Source organism: Dendrobates tinctorius, unplaced genomic scaffold (assembly GCF_039654945.1).
Source record: "Dendrobates tinctorius isolate UK_male_01 unplaced genomic scaffold, ASM3965494v1 ptg000070l, whole genome shotgun sequence".
Classification (NCBI taxonomy): domain Eukaryota; kingdom Metazoa; phylum Chordata; class Amphibia; order Anura; family Dendrobatidae; genus Dendrobates; species Dendrobates tinctorius.
This window is the reverse complement of record NW_027361738.1, coordinates 68,067,357-68,083,320: the sequence shown is the minus strand read 5'-3', so window position 1 is coordinate 68,083,320 and position 15,964 is coordinate 68,067,357. Positions and strand designations below refer to the sequence as shown.

The following is a 15,964-nucleotide window of genomic DNA, read 5'->3' as shown; positions in this document are numbered from 1 at the left end:
CCAAGTTATTTGAATGAAATTTTACCACTGTCAAGAAGTACAATATGTCACGAGAAAACAATGTCAGAATCACCGGGATCCATGGAAGCGTTCCAGAGTTATGACCTCATAAAGGGACAGTGGTCAGAATTGTAAAAATTGGCCCGGTCATGGACGTGCAAACCACCCTTGGGGGTGAAGGGGTTAATGCACATTCTGCACCCCATCTTGATTGAAAAATAATGAAATGTAGAAATTTTTGCAAATTTATTAAAGAAAGAAAAAGTGAAATATCACATGGTCATAAGTATTGAGACCCTTTGTTACAGGCTTGCGGAACACACCAAATAATAAAGATAGAATAAGGTGCGTTCGCAGCCCGGGGTCCACCGTGCAGAGATGTTAAACTGCTGCTCAGTAATGGCGGAGAACTAAGTGAACACCGGGGAGATATCCGCTGACCCGGTGTGCACAGGGGCGAACTCTTACCTCACAGAGCTGCTGAAACAAATGCCGGAGCCTGTTAACGCTCACAGGGCTTGGGTGAGCACTAGCTAATGGTCACAGAATGCTGCCGCAAAGACTCGGGGCTAGAGTCCCTTTAGACCACTAGTGCTCGGCGCTGCAGCTGCAGTGCCAGCAAGAGAATGGAAAATATAAATCGCACCAAGTGCGCACTGCACCGCTCCGGCCGATGCCACTAACCACCCAGAGCAGGGAGGAAAGTGTTTAACTAGCGCACGGCACCGCTGTAAGGAACGCTGCTGCTCGTGCGGTGCAGAGGTGCCTTGTGCTGGATGGCACTATATGGCGCTGACGCTCGTGTGGAGAGCGGGATACTCTGTGGCACATAGACTATGCCACTACTGGCGCGAACTCTGACTCTGTAACCCCTATACCATACACAACCAAAGGGAGGGGATCTTAATGAGTCAGTCACCAGTCTCATGCATCCATCTTCACACACACAACTACCCATAAGAGTCTATACTAGCGCAAGGCCGAGCGGCCATGCGGTTCTTTTATAGTGGCGTCCTTCCGGGACCTTCCCAGTAGTGGACCAATCCGAGCAGGAATGGGACCTACGCATGTGACCTCCGACCTCCAATGAGAGGTTGTCCCATGGGCATGCTCAGTACCCAAAAGACAGGACTTAGTCCCAGAAGCGTCTACTTGCTGCTGACTCAAGCATGGAGTTATAGCAGAGCCAGAAGAAGCAAGCAGACGCCTAGCATCAGCCTGGGCAAGATGTCTGGACCGACGTCACTGCTGGGCAGGAATCTCTGCGGCTGCAGAGGAATGGGAGACCGCAGAGAACATGGCTTGATATTCCCCCTGTGCAGTGGGGAAACTCGACGCCTAACACCCTTTGCTCAGTATTGAGTAGAAGCACGCTTTTGAGCTAGTGCAGCCATGAGTCTTCTTGTGAATACTGTAATAAGTTTTTCACACCTGGATTTGGGGATTGTCTGCCATTGTTCCTTGCAGATCCTCTCCAGTTCAGTCAGGTTGGATGGTGGACACCATTTTCAGGTCTCTCCAGAGATGCTCAGTTGGGTTTAGGTCAGGACTCTGGCTGGGCCAGTCAAGATTGGTTACAGAGTTGTTCCAATGCCACTCCTTTGTTATTTTCGCTGTGTGCTTAGGGTCATTGTCTTGTTGGAAGGTGAACCTTCGGCCAAGTCTGAGGTCCAGAGCACTCTGGAAGAGGTTTTCATCCAGGATATCTCTGTACTTGGCCACATTCATGTTTCCTACAATGGCAACCAGTCGTCCTGTCCCTGCAGCTTAAAAACACCCCCATAACATGATGATGCCACCACTATGTTTCACTATTGGGATTGTATTGGACAGGTGATGAGCACTGCCTGGTTTTCTCCACACATACTGCTTAGAATTATCAGCAAAACAATCTATAGTGGGGAAAAAAAGTATTTAGTCAGCCACCAAATGTGCAAATTCTCCCACTTAAAAAAATGAGAGAGGCCTGTAATTGACATCATAGGTAGACCACAACTATGAGAGCCAAAATGAGAAAACAAATTCAGAAAATCCTCTTGTCTGATTTGGCAAGATTTATTTAGCAAATTATGGTGGAAAATAAGTATTTAGTCACCTAAAAACATGCAAGATTGCTGTCTCTCACAGACCTGTAACTTCTTCTTTAAGAGGCTCCTCTGTCCTCCACTCATTACCTGTAGTAATGTTAGCTGTTTGAACTTGTTATTAGTATAAAATACACCTGTCCACAACCTCAAACAGTTACACTCCAACCTCCACTATGGTGAAGACCAAAGAGCTGTCGAACGACACCAGAAACAAAATTGTAGCCCTGCACCAGGCTGAGAAGACTGAAGCTGCAGTAGGCAAGCAGCTTGGTGTGATGAAATCAACTGTGGGAGCAAGAATAAGAAAATGGAAGACATACAAGACCACTGATAATCTCCCTCGATCTGGGGCTCCATGCATGATCTCACCCCATGGGGTCAAAATGATCACAAGAACAGTGAGTAGAAATCCCAGAACCACATAGGGGGACCTAGTGAATGACCTACATAGAGTTGGAACCACCGTAACAAAGGCTACCATCAGTAACACACTATGTCGCCAGGTACTCAGATCCTGCAGTGCCAGACGTGTCCCCCTGCTTAAGCCAGTACATGTCCAGGTCCATCTCAAGTTTGCTAGAAAGCATTTGGATTATCCAGAAGTTTTGGGAGAATGTCATATGGTCTGATGAAACCAAAGTAGAACTGTTTGGTAGAAACAAAATTCATTGTGTTTGGAGGAGAGAGATTGCTGAGTTGCATCCAAAGAACACCATATCTACTCTGAAGCATGGGGGTGGCAACATCATGCTTTGGGGCTGTTTTTCTCTGCAAAGGGACCAGGACAACTGATCAGTGTACATCGAAGAATGAATGGACCATGTATTGCGAGATTTTGAGTGCAAACCTCCTTCCATCAGCAAGGGCATTGAAGATGAAACGTGGATGGGTCTTTCAGCATGATAATGATCCCAAGCACACGTCCAGGGCAACGAACAAGTGGCTTCGTAAGAAGCATATGAAGGTCCTGGAGTGGCTTAGCCAGTCTCCAGATCTCAACCCCATAGAAAACCTTTGGAGGGATATGAAAGTCCGTGTTGCCCAGCGACAGGCCCAAAACATCACTGCTTTCGAGGTGATCTGCAAGGAGGAATGGGCCAACATACCACCAACAGTGTGTGTCAACCTTGTGAAGACTTACAGAAAATGTTTGACCTCTGTCATTGCTAACAAAGGATATATAACAAAATATTGAGATGAACTTTTGTTAATGACCAAATACTTATTTTCCACCATAATTTGCAAAATAAATCTTGCCGAATCAGACAAGGTGATTTTCTGGATTTGTTTTCTCATTTTGACTCTCATAGTTGTGGTCTACCTATGATGTCAATTACAGGCCTCTATCAACTTTTTAAGTGGGAGAACCTGCACAATTGGTGGCGTACTACTTTTTTTCCCCACTGTATCTTCGTCTCATTCGCCTAAATAGTGGAAACCCCTCAATTCTAACTCCAACCCTAACCCCAACACACCCCTAACCCTAATCCTAACCATAACTCTAACCACAAACCTAACCCCAACACGCCCCTAATCCCAACCCTAACCATAACCACAACCCTAACTCCAACACACCCCTAATCCCTACCCTAACCCCAACACACCCCTAACCCTAATCCTAACCTTAACCCCAACACACCCCTAACCCTAATCCTAACCTTAACCCCAACACACCCCTAACCCTAATCCCAACCCTAACCCCAACACACCCCTAAACCTAATCCTAACCATAACTCTAACCACAAACCTAACCCCAACACGCGCCTAACCCTAATCCCAACCCTAACTATAACCCTAACTCTAACCACAAACCTAACCCCAACACGCCCCTAACCCTAATCCCAACCCTAACCATAACCCTAACCACAGCCCTAACCCCAACACACCCCTAACCCTAATCCCAACCTTAAACACAACCCTAACCCCTACACACCCCTAACCCTAATCCCAACCATAACCCTAACCACAACCCTAACCTCAACATACCCCTAATCCTAACCCTATCCATAACCCTAATCACAACCCTAACCACAACCCTAACCCCAACACACCCCTAACCCTAATCCCAACCCTAACCCTAATTCCTAACAAATCCTAACCTTAATCCCAACCCTAATCCTAACCCAAATTCCAACCATAACCCTAACGGAAAAATGAAAGTAAATATATTTTCTTTATTTTATTAGTTTTCCCTACCTATGGGGGTGATAAAGGGGGGGTTTATTTACTATTTTTTTTTATTTTAATCACTGTGATAGGGTCTATCACAGTGACCAAGATGAACCAATAGGAAAAATTTTCCTATTGTTGCCGGGTACTGGCTGGCAGATGTTGGAAGAAGATGGCGGCGCCCATGGAGGGGAAGCACGCAGGCCTAGGACCACTTGGAGGTACCGGGGGGGGGATTGGGGACCCTATTTCTCTCTTCTGATTTGCGATCACATCAGAGGAGAGAGAAATTAAATGGCACATCAGACTTTTTTTTTTGCTGTCGCCGTTATACAGTTAGTAACGGCAAGCGCAAAAGCAAGTTTGGTAAAAACCGACCCGAATCATGTTCTCTGGGGTCTCAGCTACCCCCGGCAGCCGAGACCCTGGAGAAAATCTGACTCTGGGGGGCGCTATACACTTTTTTCCACAGCGCCGTGAATTCACGGCGCTGTGGTTTAAGTACCTTTAACTACTGCCATTAAAAGGCGTATCAGCGGTCGTTAAGGGGTTAATCGTAACAAAACACGTCAACACCAGAACACTGTCCTGTTTTGTTTTTAACTTTATATTGGATGTACACATTATAATCTTTGGGGCTTTTTTTGCAGATCTAGGCCCCCAGTTCATCAAAGTATTTTTTACTTTTTGGGGTTAAACACTTTGAAAAGTTGCACATTTTTTTGCTTTTTGACTTTTTGATACCAGTTTTGGCCAGCTCCTACAAAATAGACGGGATTGGGGCATGATGACATCCCCTCTACTAATTCATGACACACTGTGGCGTACCTCGCATAAGAAATCTTAGGCCTCTTTCACATTGAGTTCTTCCCCATGTTCAGGGGCTCTGTCGGGGCTTAAATCCGATTCAGCCATATGCCTGTATTAGTGCAGACAGAGTCAACTTGTGCTCTGTTGTGCATCATTTTTGGGCGTATACGCCTACTGGAGGTGTACACTCAGACACAGTCTACTACGTCTGGGTGTCCGCCCCCAGTAGGTGAATACACTCGAAAATGATGCAAGTCAGAGTACATGGTGACTTGGTGTGCACCATTAAAATTTTGTTACATATGCCCAAATCCCAATTTGCATGTCGTTCGGACACAAGCCCTGACGGGGATACCGAACATAAGAGAAAGCGCTGTGTGAAAGCACCCTTACTCCAGTCACTGACTGGAATAAGATTTGTGCAGAAGGTGCACAATTCTTAATGAATCAGGTGCCTTAGACTCCATCACACCCCCTCATCAAGGCCGGTGTGAACAATGCTGGTCTTGATGAATAGATAGATGTGTGCCAAAAGAACTCACAGACACATGTCCGTTTTTGATCTGACTCGTGGATCTAAATTATTTATACAAATCTATGGATTTGTGAAAATGACTGACAGCACTCGGATGCCAGAGTCTGTAATCCTTGTGCCGTTCGTGGTTTAACAACTGCAATGTATAAGAGAAGCTTATGGAGGGATACAGTTTAAAAAAACTCTATGTATTTCTTACAATGGGAGTCAGTGGGTGATGGATATCACCATTTTCCCATAAAGTGGAGTAAGTTGGAAGCTTTTACAAGTGTTAGACTTCAAGGAATATGTCAAGCAAAGACAAAAAGGTCCTACTAGTGATTGACATCTTCATACACCATCAAACAGAGAAAACTGTCAATCACTGCATAGGACGTCCCACTTGACTTGTATGCATAAAAACACCAGGGTTTTTCACATTATTATATTATTTCAATTTTTTTTCACACCTCCAGGTATTAATTCCACTTATCACAATAACAGCCGTCTCAACCCCATATTCCTCCTTAATTGTTCAATGGCGCAACATGGCCACACATAATCTGCTGTTCTTACAGTTCATTGTCTACAGGATGGATGGCGGTAGCTGAGCTCAGATCTCTTTTGTTTCCTTTGGTCTCATAGACATAACTGGAGCAGCATGGTCATGTGCGACCGTGTCACTTCATGAATCCAAACGCCAGTGAGGAGGAACTAGGAATAAGGACCTTGTGATTGTTGAAGATCTCAATAGACTCCCTTTCCAATGATCAGTCATTTATCACCTATTCTGCGGATAACTGATACATGTCTTCTGTGGGGAAACCCCTTTACTGTTCCTGATTACTTAATTGAGATTGTCCTGTTGATTGCTCCAAACACAGTCCAATTTGCGGGCAGTATAGTGTAGAGCAAGTGTAGAGCAGGAGGAGCTGAGGGGGTTCCCAAAGGCTGGCAGCCATGTAAAATAAGAAATCCAGCTCGTAATCATCCTCTCCTATTTTAATGCCAACTCTGTGTCGCTGCTGCAAACTCTGTTTTTTGGTTGCAGCCGTGACATCACATCAATAGAACACATTACTGCTGCAGTCAGTCACTAACCTCAGTGGCTTGTGCCCTCTGTATTGACAGGGCTGCTCAGAAAAGTCAGCTGGGGAGGGCGATTACTCTCAGCATTTGATGTCCACCTTGCTCTAAGTGGAAAAACCCCTTTAAATAGGTCCAACGACTGAATTCCTAAGCGTAGAAGAAGCATGGATTTTAAATTAAATACAGTGAAAGTTATAATGAATCCTTTCCCACATATACTTCAGCTGGCTCATCTCCTGCTCTATACTATAACAGGAATTCTTTAAAGAGAACTTTTCACTGGATTTTTTAAACTGATTATTTTCTCCAATTAGTAGTCCACAAAAGAGAGGGGTTGATCCAGCACTTCAGATAAAATGCAAAGTTTATTCCATAAAAAAAAAACATTGTTCAAAGGAAAATCCATGTAATCAAATAAGTAGCTGTATCATCCGAGGAAAAGTTCCAAGCCAAAAAAGGGTTCAAAGTCCTGATTGAGGCTTTTCAAAGTGATACTTCTTATTCGTAACCTTCAGGTTATCTACTCAAGGTTATGAATAAGAAGTATCACTTTGAAACCCATCAACCAGGACTTTGAATGCTTTTTCTTGCTTAGTACTTTTTCCTACGGATGATACAGCTACCTGTTTGATTATATGGATTTTCCTTTGAGCAGTGTTTTTATTGATGGAATAAACTTTGCATTTTATCTGAAGTGCTGGATCAATCCGTCTCTTTTGTGGACTGCCTTTCCTTGGATTTTGGCTCCTGTGGATAGGTGAGCTGATCACGCTCTATATGTTCATTCTCCAATTGATGCTGTATTACCGATTCTGAAACAGTTTTTTTTTCTCTTTTCTGCCCCTCCGTTTCAAAGTTATGCCCCGATAATAAAGATGCAAATTTTCCCTTAACGCAAATGGACTTTATACCACAGAACTTTTATAGGCGCAGTCTTGTTTTGATTAGGCAGGGTCGGGGAGAAAAAGGAAACATCCACAGAGAGGTTCAGTGGTACACGTCCAGGTGGTTGAAGGGAAAAACTGCGGCATTTGGAAGAGGGACTCAGTGTGATTTGAAAAAAAAAACCTAGTGAGTGGTCCTCTATAAAGTTAATGGGATCCATTATCATTATATTTTAGTCTTAACCTGTTGACCAATCAGTGATAAATAAAAGCCTTCACACTAAAAGAAACTGTGCTATCACTTATTCTGGTCGTGCCTGGGGGAATCACAATTTGTTTGCAATGTGCACTAAGAAACTTACTGTACATTTAATATAGTAAAATTCAATTGAACCCCTTGGCGCAATCCAGTGTTTATTTAAGGCACTGTTGCCAGGTACTAAAAGCCATGCGTTCATTACTGTTGACTCTCTACTGCAGTGGCTACTTTATGGCAAGTAGCCATAAGGCTCCGTCACACATAAAGATGCACCAGCGATCCCGACAACGATACGACCTGGTCTCTAAGGTAAATATCGGGTTACTAAGCGGCGCGCGTCACTTAGTTACCCGATGTGTACCTTAGAAACCTGCGTGCTCGCGCTGGGAGCTGCCAGCACGCAGGTTTCTAAGGTACACATCGGGTAACTAAGTGACGTGCGCCACTTAGTAACCTGATATTTACCTTAGAGACCAGCTCCCAGCGCCTGCTTAGAGCGCTGGGAGCCTCGCTGATCGTTGGCTTCCGCTGCCACATGCAGCGATGCGCGCTGGCCAGCGGGAGACCAGCGATCGAAAAATGGCCCAGGCCGATCGAGCACGATCAGCGATACCCGGCGGGCGCTGTGGCGTCGCAAAATCAGCGATCTCGCTAGCAAGATCGCTGTGTGTGACGGGGCCTATAGTCAATAGTGACTACAGTATTTGACTAGTTAACACAGGGGGAGGGATCAGTCTATCACCGGAGGGTTGCTGTGTCAGCCTTGTGCTTATTGAAAGCCCCCAGATTTGCCAGATTAGATATCTATTAAGGAACTAATGGGTTGTAGGTCAGAGTTATGAAATAAAGAGATCATATTATCAAGTACCCTAGTGAGAATATACCGTAAATGTAGAAAATGTTTTTTATAAAAACCCAAATATATAATATATATTTATTTATTTTGTAATTTTTAGGCAGGTGTGGAAAAAATGCTTCAAAGTAAGGATGTTTTTAAAAAATAGAAGTATACTTTTTTTATTGTTATAATTTTTGGATGAAAATGAAGTATTAACATTTATATTTGTTGGGATTTTTGTTTACATTGCAGCATTTTTTCTGCACCTGCCTAAAGGTTTTGCACACTATTATTTTCAAGGACCCTAAGGGTATGTGCACACGCTGCGGATTCTGCTGTGGTTCCGCAGCGTTTTTGGCCCTGCGGATTCGCAGCAGTTCTGCAGACATGGTACAGTACCATGTTATCCTATGGGTTTTCAAAACCGCTGTGCCCACGCTGCGTTTTTTTCCGCACGATTTTGCTGCGGTATACAAACCGCAGCATGTAAATTCTGCGGATTCCGCAGAGGTTTGGCAACTATTCCATTGTCCAGGTGTCAAACCGCAGGTCACTTTACCTGCGGTTTTACCTGCGGATCCGCACAGAAATACCCGCAGGTGAGTGCGCAGCGTGTGCACATAGCCTTAAACTTGCTTTACTATTGCGTTATCGTGCTGCGCTCCATCCCTCCTGCGAATAAATAACCTTCAGTTGCAGCCAAGTATTTGACATTTTGACTCATCAGTCCAAAGCACCTGCTACCATTTTTCTGCAACCCAGTTCCCGTATTTTTATGCCTAGTTTAGTCACTTGGCATTATTTCCATGTGGAAGTGATGGCTTTTTGTCCACAATTCTTCCATGAAGACTTCTTCTTCCCAGACCTCTTTGAACAGTAGACTGTTTTCTCCCTCGCTCAGAACACTTGCATTGAGCGAGGCAATGCCCACCTAGTTGGATTGTGGCCTGGAGTATGCATATCACATACTTGCGAACACATGACCACCATTTCCAGCGTAAATGAAGAAATCTACACAGTACGTAGTGCATGCGATGTGAGGATTCACAAGTCTGCCGTCCTATAGAGTAACAGCAGACATGTAGTTTTTGACCAGAAAACCCTTTAAGAACTACAGGGGTTGGACAAAATAATGGAAATGTGGCGCCCCTAAGGGTTCAGTCGCCACAGAGGTACTGCACTTCCACCTGAGGTTTGGTACCCCACCATCCAGGTAAGGTGGAGACACCTGACCACGCTCCAACACCTGCACCCCACACCACAAAGTAGTGTAGCAAAGCACCTTCGGCGGCTCCCTGCTTGGAGTGTAGCATAGCACCCCTTGGTGGCTCCCTGCTTGGAACACGAAACGTGCTGGGAGGTGGGTGGAGTTTAGTTCACACAAAAGAGCGGGAAGAGTTGAGCCAGTCAGTCAGTCTTTCATTCAGTCAATGAGTGAGGATGTAGAAGGACATAGAGGGAGAAAGAGAAGATCCCCGGGAGAGGGATGGAAGAAGGAAGTGCTGCAGCAGGCCACAGTGATCTGGGTCTGTTGGCACAGGAAAGAGACAGAGAAAGGAAGCTTGATTCTCCATTGGAAAGAAGGATTAGCACGGAACGTGAGGAGAATAAGAGAACAAGGACCAGGGTTAGAGGAGAATCCTTTTCAAGTTCTAAGCGCAAGGCCAGGGTCCGGTCCCCGAGGTTGTACGGATACTAATGGTCCTGCAGCAGACACCGGAGGAATAGAAGTAGTGACCACTTTATTCCCACACAAGACTTGGGGGCACAACAGCAACATATTAGTGAGCCAGGACTTAGTAGCAAGGAGTCCCCGAAGCAGGCTACAGCTGTCTGCTGTACAAGTAGAGTTCATAGGAACATCTGACAGGAGGAACTCCAGTGTAACTCAGTACTAGGAGTACTTCATTCAAAGGCGCTATAAGAGGAGACATTCAGAAAAGGCACATATGTTGGCGGAGTGTTGGAAAGGAGTACTTCATCTTGCCTGGAAGTTAGCTGAGCGCCTGACCCGGAGGACACGGCACGGATGCGGGCACCTGTACCTGCAACTGACTGTGAGTAAAGCTTTGGAACTACATGCCCTGGTGTCCTCCACTTATTCCTGCGCCAACCTGCCCAGCACTGCCACATCCCTTGCGCCAGACACTAGACCATCTAAGTGTCACTTCAACTACACTGCCCTGGGACTACAGCCCTGCCTGTGGAGGGCTATAACATCATTGCTGCACCACACCATCTGTCCCAGAGGATCTGTCTGCAGCGTTGGCTTACATCTCTATTGCCGAACACCACAGGTGGCGTCACGAATCACTTATAAACTTTCACCACCATAAGCACACTGAAACAACCCCCTTTGTCATGGAGCCCCAGGGCCACGGACCGGGTCACTGCTGCCGTGACAACCCCCAAGAAGATCAACTGGCCCGGTACTGAGTACCCCACGGCCCTGGTGAGTGAGGGCGCTCCAGAAACACCAAACGTTTTGGCATCAAAATCTTCGAACATGTTATAAACATGCAAACCGTGACGTATGGTAATGTTTTGTAGTTGATTATTTGTGTTATGTGATATATGTGTATGTAAATTAGCTGTTTGTTTTGCAGAATTGTAAGAACATTGATGAGAACCTGATACCAATGGCAGACCTCTCGGATTTTCAAAGAGGCCAAATTGTTGATGCTCGTATGGCAGGCGCTAGTGTGACAGAAAGTGCCCGAATGCTTGGCGTGTCAAGAGGTACTGTCTCTAAAGTAATGACTGCGTTTGAAAGAGAAGGAAAAACGTCCGCAGCAAAGCACAGGTCCGGCTGAAAGTCGAAGTTGACTGAGAGAGACTGTCGGACTCTAAAGCGAATTGTGAGAGAGGATCGCAAGACCACGGCTCCGAAAATCACTGCTGAGTTCAATGAACACCTACAGAACCCAGTTTCCACAAAAACTGTTCGTCGGGAGCTGCACATATCTGGATTCCACGGAAGTGCTGCAATTAGAAAACCGCTGATGTCAATGACAAATGTTTCCAAGCATTTGGAGTGGTGTAGAAACCTCCAAAATTGGTCCCTCGAGCAGTGGAAGCATGTGATATTCTCAGACAAATCATCGTTTACCCTATTTCCGACCTCCGGCCGAGTGTACGTTTGGAGACAGCTGAAAGAAGCATTCCATCCAGACTGCCTTCTTCCAACCGTAAAACATGGCGGAGGTTCTGTGATGATCTGGGGTGCTATTTCGTGGCGATCCGCCGGGCCAATGATATCCCTTCATGTAAGAATTAACATCCGCGATTATTTAGGCATTTTGGGTGACCAAGTGCATCCTATGGTTCAAGCGCTGTTCCCGGAGGGGAACGCCATCTTTCAGGATGATAATGCACCAATTCATACAGCTAGAATCGTATGGCACGAGAAACATTGTAATGAAGTTGAGCATCTCATCTGGCCCCCACAATCCCCAGACCTCAACATTATTGAGCATTTATGGTCGATTTTAGAGATTCAAGTTAGATGTCGATTTCTGCCGCCATCGTTGCTCAAAGAACTGGAGGGTGTTTTACCTGAAGAATGGGCTGCAATTCCTTTGGAAACAATTCACACCTTGTATGAATCCATACCTCGGAGAATTGAGGCTGTAATCGCCGCAAAAGGTGGACCTACACCATATTAAACTAACTTTTGTTGATGTTTCCAGGTGTTTCCATTATTTTGTCCAACCCTTGTATATTTAGTGTAAAGAAGAACAAGGAGGCCTGGCTGGGATTACATTAAGAGACAGAAAGGTTTACACCAGTAACATCTATAGAAGATCTGCAGTTATTTCTTCAAGATGTTTGGAAAAATCTCCCTGCTGAATTCCTTCAAAAACTGTGTGCTAGTATCTAGAAGAATTAATTCTTTGGTGCTGTTCTGAAGGCAAAGGGCAGTGTCACCAAATATTGACTTGATTCAGGTTTCTCTTTTATTCATTCACTTTACATTTTGCTAAATGGTAATAATAAACTATTAACTGTATTTTTTCCACAGCAGCCTAAATCATTTGCATAGTTTTGTACGGCTTTTTCAAAGGTAGGAGTGAAAAAACCCCCCAAAACCTATTGCATCACGAAGGGCAAAACTGAGTGCAAGTATCTGGGTGGTAAAATGACCCATATATTCAGTGTTTGCTCGCTGAGTGCTGTGGCATCTTTTATGATGGTTTGCTTTTGCATTGCAGTGACAGCAGATTTGCACTTGGACATTTATTTCACTTTGTTAGCAGATGCTCACTAACTTTGTTTTTTTTTTTTTTGCATTACATATGGATCTTGGATGGTCAAACATTGTCTGTGTCCTAGTTTTGTGTGTAGATTGTAATAAAGTAATTTGTCTTGTATTTTAGAATTATCTGTAATCTCTGGTACAATAATTATTTTCTAACACTCTTTTATCTTTTATATTTAGTTTTTGAGCAGTATCAGAGAGCCCGGACACAGTTTGTTCAGACTGTTGCAGAACTTGCCACGCGTCCTCAGAACATCGAAACCCTACAAAATGCAGGTAACCAGTTTCACAAGGATTCTTTCATCATGGGTGTTATAGAAGACTTGTATCACATTATAGTCATAATTCCAAACTTGCTGAATATGGAATAAATGTAAAAACAGTACAACACCTGTCCATGGGTTGTTTCTGGTATTGCAGCTCAGCTCTACTGACACCCCTTCTACTAACAGATGCTTTCAGGTCCAAAAGCAGCCAGTGTGCAGAACCAGAATATCACAGCTCCATACAGTTCGTAGTGGGGTTCTGGGTACTACTGCACTAATTTACGCAGACGGCTGAGCTGATTTCCACAGAAGAGTTTATACCTTCATGAGCTGAGTGTCATTTGCATAATTAGCCCAATTCTCTCACGTGAGAGAATAATTGCTCCTGTGACCCCAGCCTAAAGCCAAACCCTGCATATGTAGCTACTGAGTCCATGCAAAAAAGTCTACTTTTTACTTTTGAATTGGAAAGATGATTTACAGCTAGAGAAATGCCCTTGTAGGGCGTTCCCTCATATTGTATATTTATGACATATCTACAGGATAAATGTCTGTTACATGCTGGTCACATCACTGACATCTGCAACTGTCTTGAGAACAGGGCTACATCTCACAATGCATGCACAGCTCCCTATTAATTTGTGTGGGAGATCTAAAAATTCTTGTATATCCCATAGATATGCCATAAATGGTTATTAGATGGCTGTCGGCTGAATGATGATTTGTCTGATTGTTTGGTTGACAGCTATCTCGCCCGACTCTCCCATACACAATAGCGCTTGCTCTACCTAACGATCCTCTGTTCTGTATCAGAGAGCCGCTGTCAGACATTTCTTAGAAAACAAAAGGATCAGCAGTCTGAAATTGGATGTGTCAAATCTCCCCCAACATCATCTGTTGGGTCCCAAACTTCTTCCATTTCAGGATTATGGAGGCCACTGTGCTCTTTGGAACCTTAAGTACTGCAGAAATTCTTTTGTAACCATGGCCAGATCTGTGCCTTGCCACAATTCTGTCTCTGAGCTCCTTGGCCAGTTCCTTTGACCTCATGATTCTCATTTGGTCTGACGTGCACTGTGAGCTGTGAGGTCTTATATAGAGAGGTGTGCGCCTTTACAAATCAAGTCCTATCAGTTTAATTATACACAGCCAAACTCCAATGAAGGAGTAGAACCATCTCAAGGAGGATCACAGAGAAATGGACAGCATGTGACTTAAATATGAGTGAGCAAAGGGTCTGAATACTTATGACCATGTGATATTTCAGTTTTTCTTTTTAAATAAATTTGCAAAAAAATCTACATTTCTGGTGTTTTTCAGTCAAGATGAGAAAAAAAATGAGAAAAGAAAAATAACATTTTTAAATTTACCAAATGGCTGCAATGAAGCAGTTGTGCTCAAAAGTTTACATACCCTGGCAGAATTTTTGCCTTCTTGGCCTTTTTTCAGAGAATATGAATGATAACACCAAACCTTTTTCTCCACTCATGGTTAGTGGTTGGATGAAATCAAACTACTGTGTTTTCTCTTTTTACAGTGCTTTGCGAAAGTATTTGGCCCCCTGGAAGTTTTCAACCTTTTCCCACATATGATGCTTCAAACATAAAGATACCAAATGTAAATTTTTGGTGAAAAATCAGCAACAAGCGAGACACAATTGTGAAGTTGAACGAAATTTATTAGTTATTTTAAATTTTTGTGGAAATTCAAAAACTGAAAAGTGGAGCGTGCAATATTATTCGGCCCCTTTACTTTCAGTGCAGCAAACTCACTCCAGAAGTACATTGTGGATCTCTGAATGATCCATTGTTCTCCTAAATGACTAATGATGATAAATATAATCCACCTATGAGTAATCAAGTCTCCGTATAAATTCACCTGCTCTGTGATAGTCTCAGGGTTCTGTTTGATGCACAGAGAGCATCATGAAGACGAATACATTCGCAAGGCACTGTAAATCATAATGACAACCCAAAACATCCAAATGACCCTGATCAAAAGTTCACATACTCTGGTGATTTTGGTAATATCCTCACCTGTGACCTGTTTGCTTGTAATCCGTGTGTGTGCATAAAAGCTGAGTAAGTTTCTTGGATCCAGACAGACTCTTGCATCTTTCATCCAGCCACTGACGTTTCTGGATTGTGAGTCATGGGGAAAGCAAAAAAAAAAATTGTCAGCGGATCTATGGGAAAAGGAATTGATAATGTGTCACGATCCATTTTTGGATCTGTGTCAGTTTGGGCTTCTCAGATATAAACTTTTTCCTTTCAGGCCATCGTGGGTTAATGTCAGTTCTCCCCCCGGTGGCTGATGGTGTTACTACATGTTTAGTTAGTCTGCTGGTGGTTACCACTCCCACCTTCCTATAAAAGGTCACCTGAGGCATCAGCTGGTGTTGGTGATACACTTCCTTTTGGATACCAACCGTGGTGAAGACAGGAGCTGGCTGAGAGCAGTGGTGCTTCTGCTGAATACTGATCTGGTGCCTTACTCTGCTGCTCGGTGCATTGCAGCAGAGAAAGCTAAGTGTTGTTTATCTTATCTTGTCTGTTATCTTTCCTTGGTGTTATATTAGTGCAGCGGTGGGACCAGTGTCCGCACTTAGCAATTCCCTATTGAGGGATACCTTGTCTGTTATCTTTCCTTGGTGTTATATTAGTGCAGCGGTGGGACCAGTGTCCGCACTTACCAATTCCCTATTGAGGGATAGGTGCAGGGCAAGTGAGGGCTAAGGTATCCTTCTCGGCGACAGGTTCAAACAACCTGTATAGGGACGTCAGGGAGATC

At 44.2% G+C, this 15,964-nt stretch overlaps 1 protein-coding gene across 1 annotated transcript in view; it reads left to right on the top strand.

Moving 5' to 3' along the window:
* Positions 1 to 15,964, top strand: part of SPAG6 (sperm associated antigen 6) — a 251,931-nt gene that overhangs the window by 5,898 nt on the left and 230,069 nt on the right. Inside the window, exon 2 of the mRNA XM_073581813.1 lies at positions 13,089 to 13,184. Within this exon, the coding sequence (XP_073437914.1) occupies positions 13,089 to 13,184 (96 nt within the window). The remainder of the gene's footprint in view (positions 1 to 13,088; positions 13,185 to 15,964) is intronic.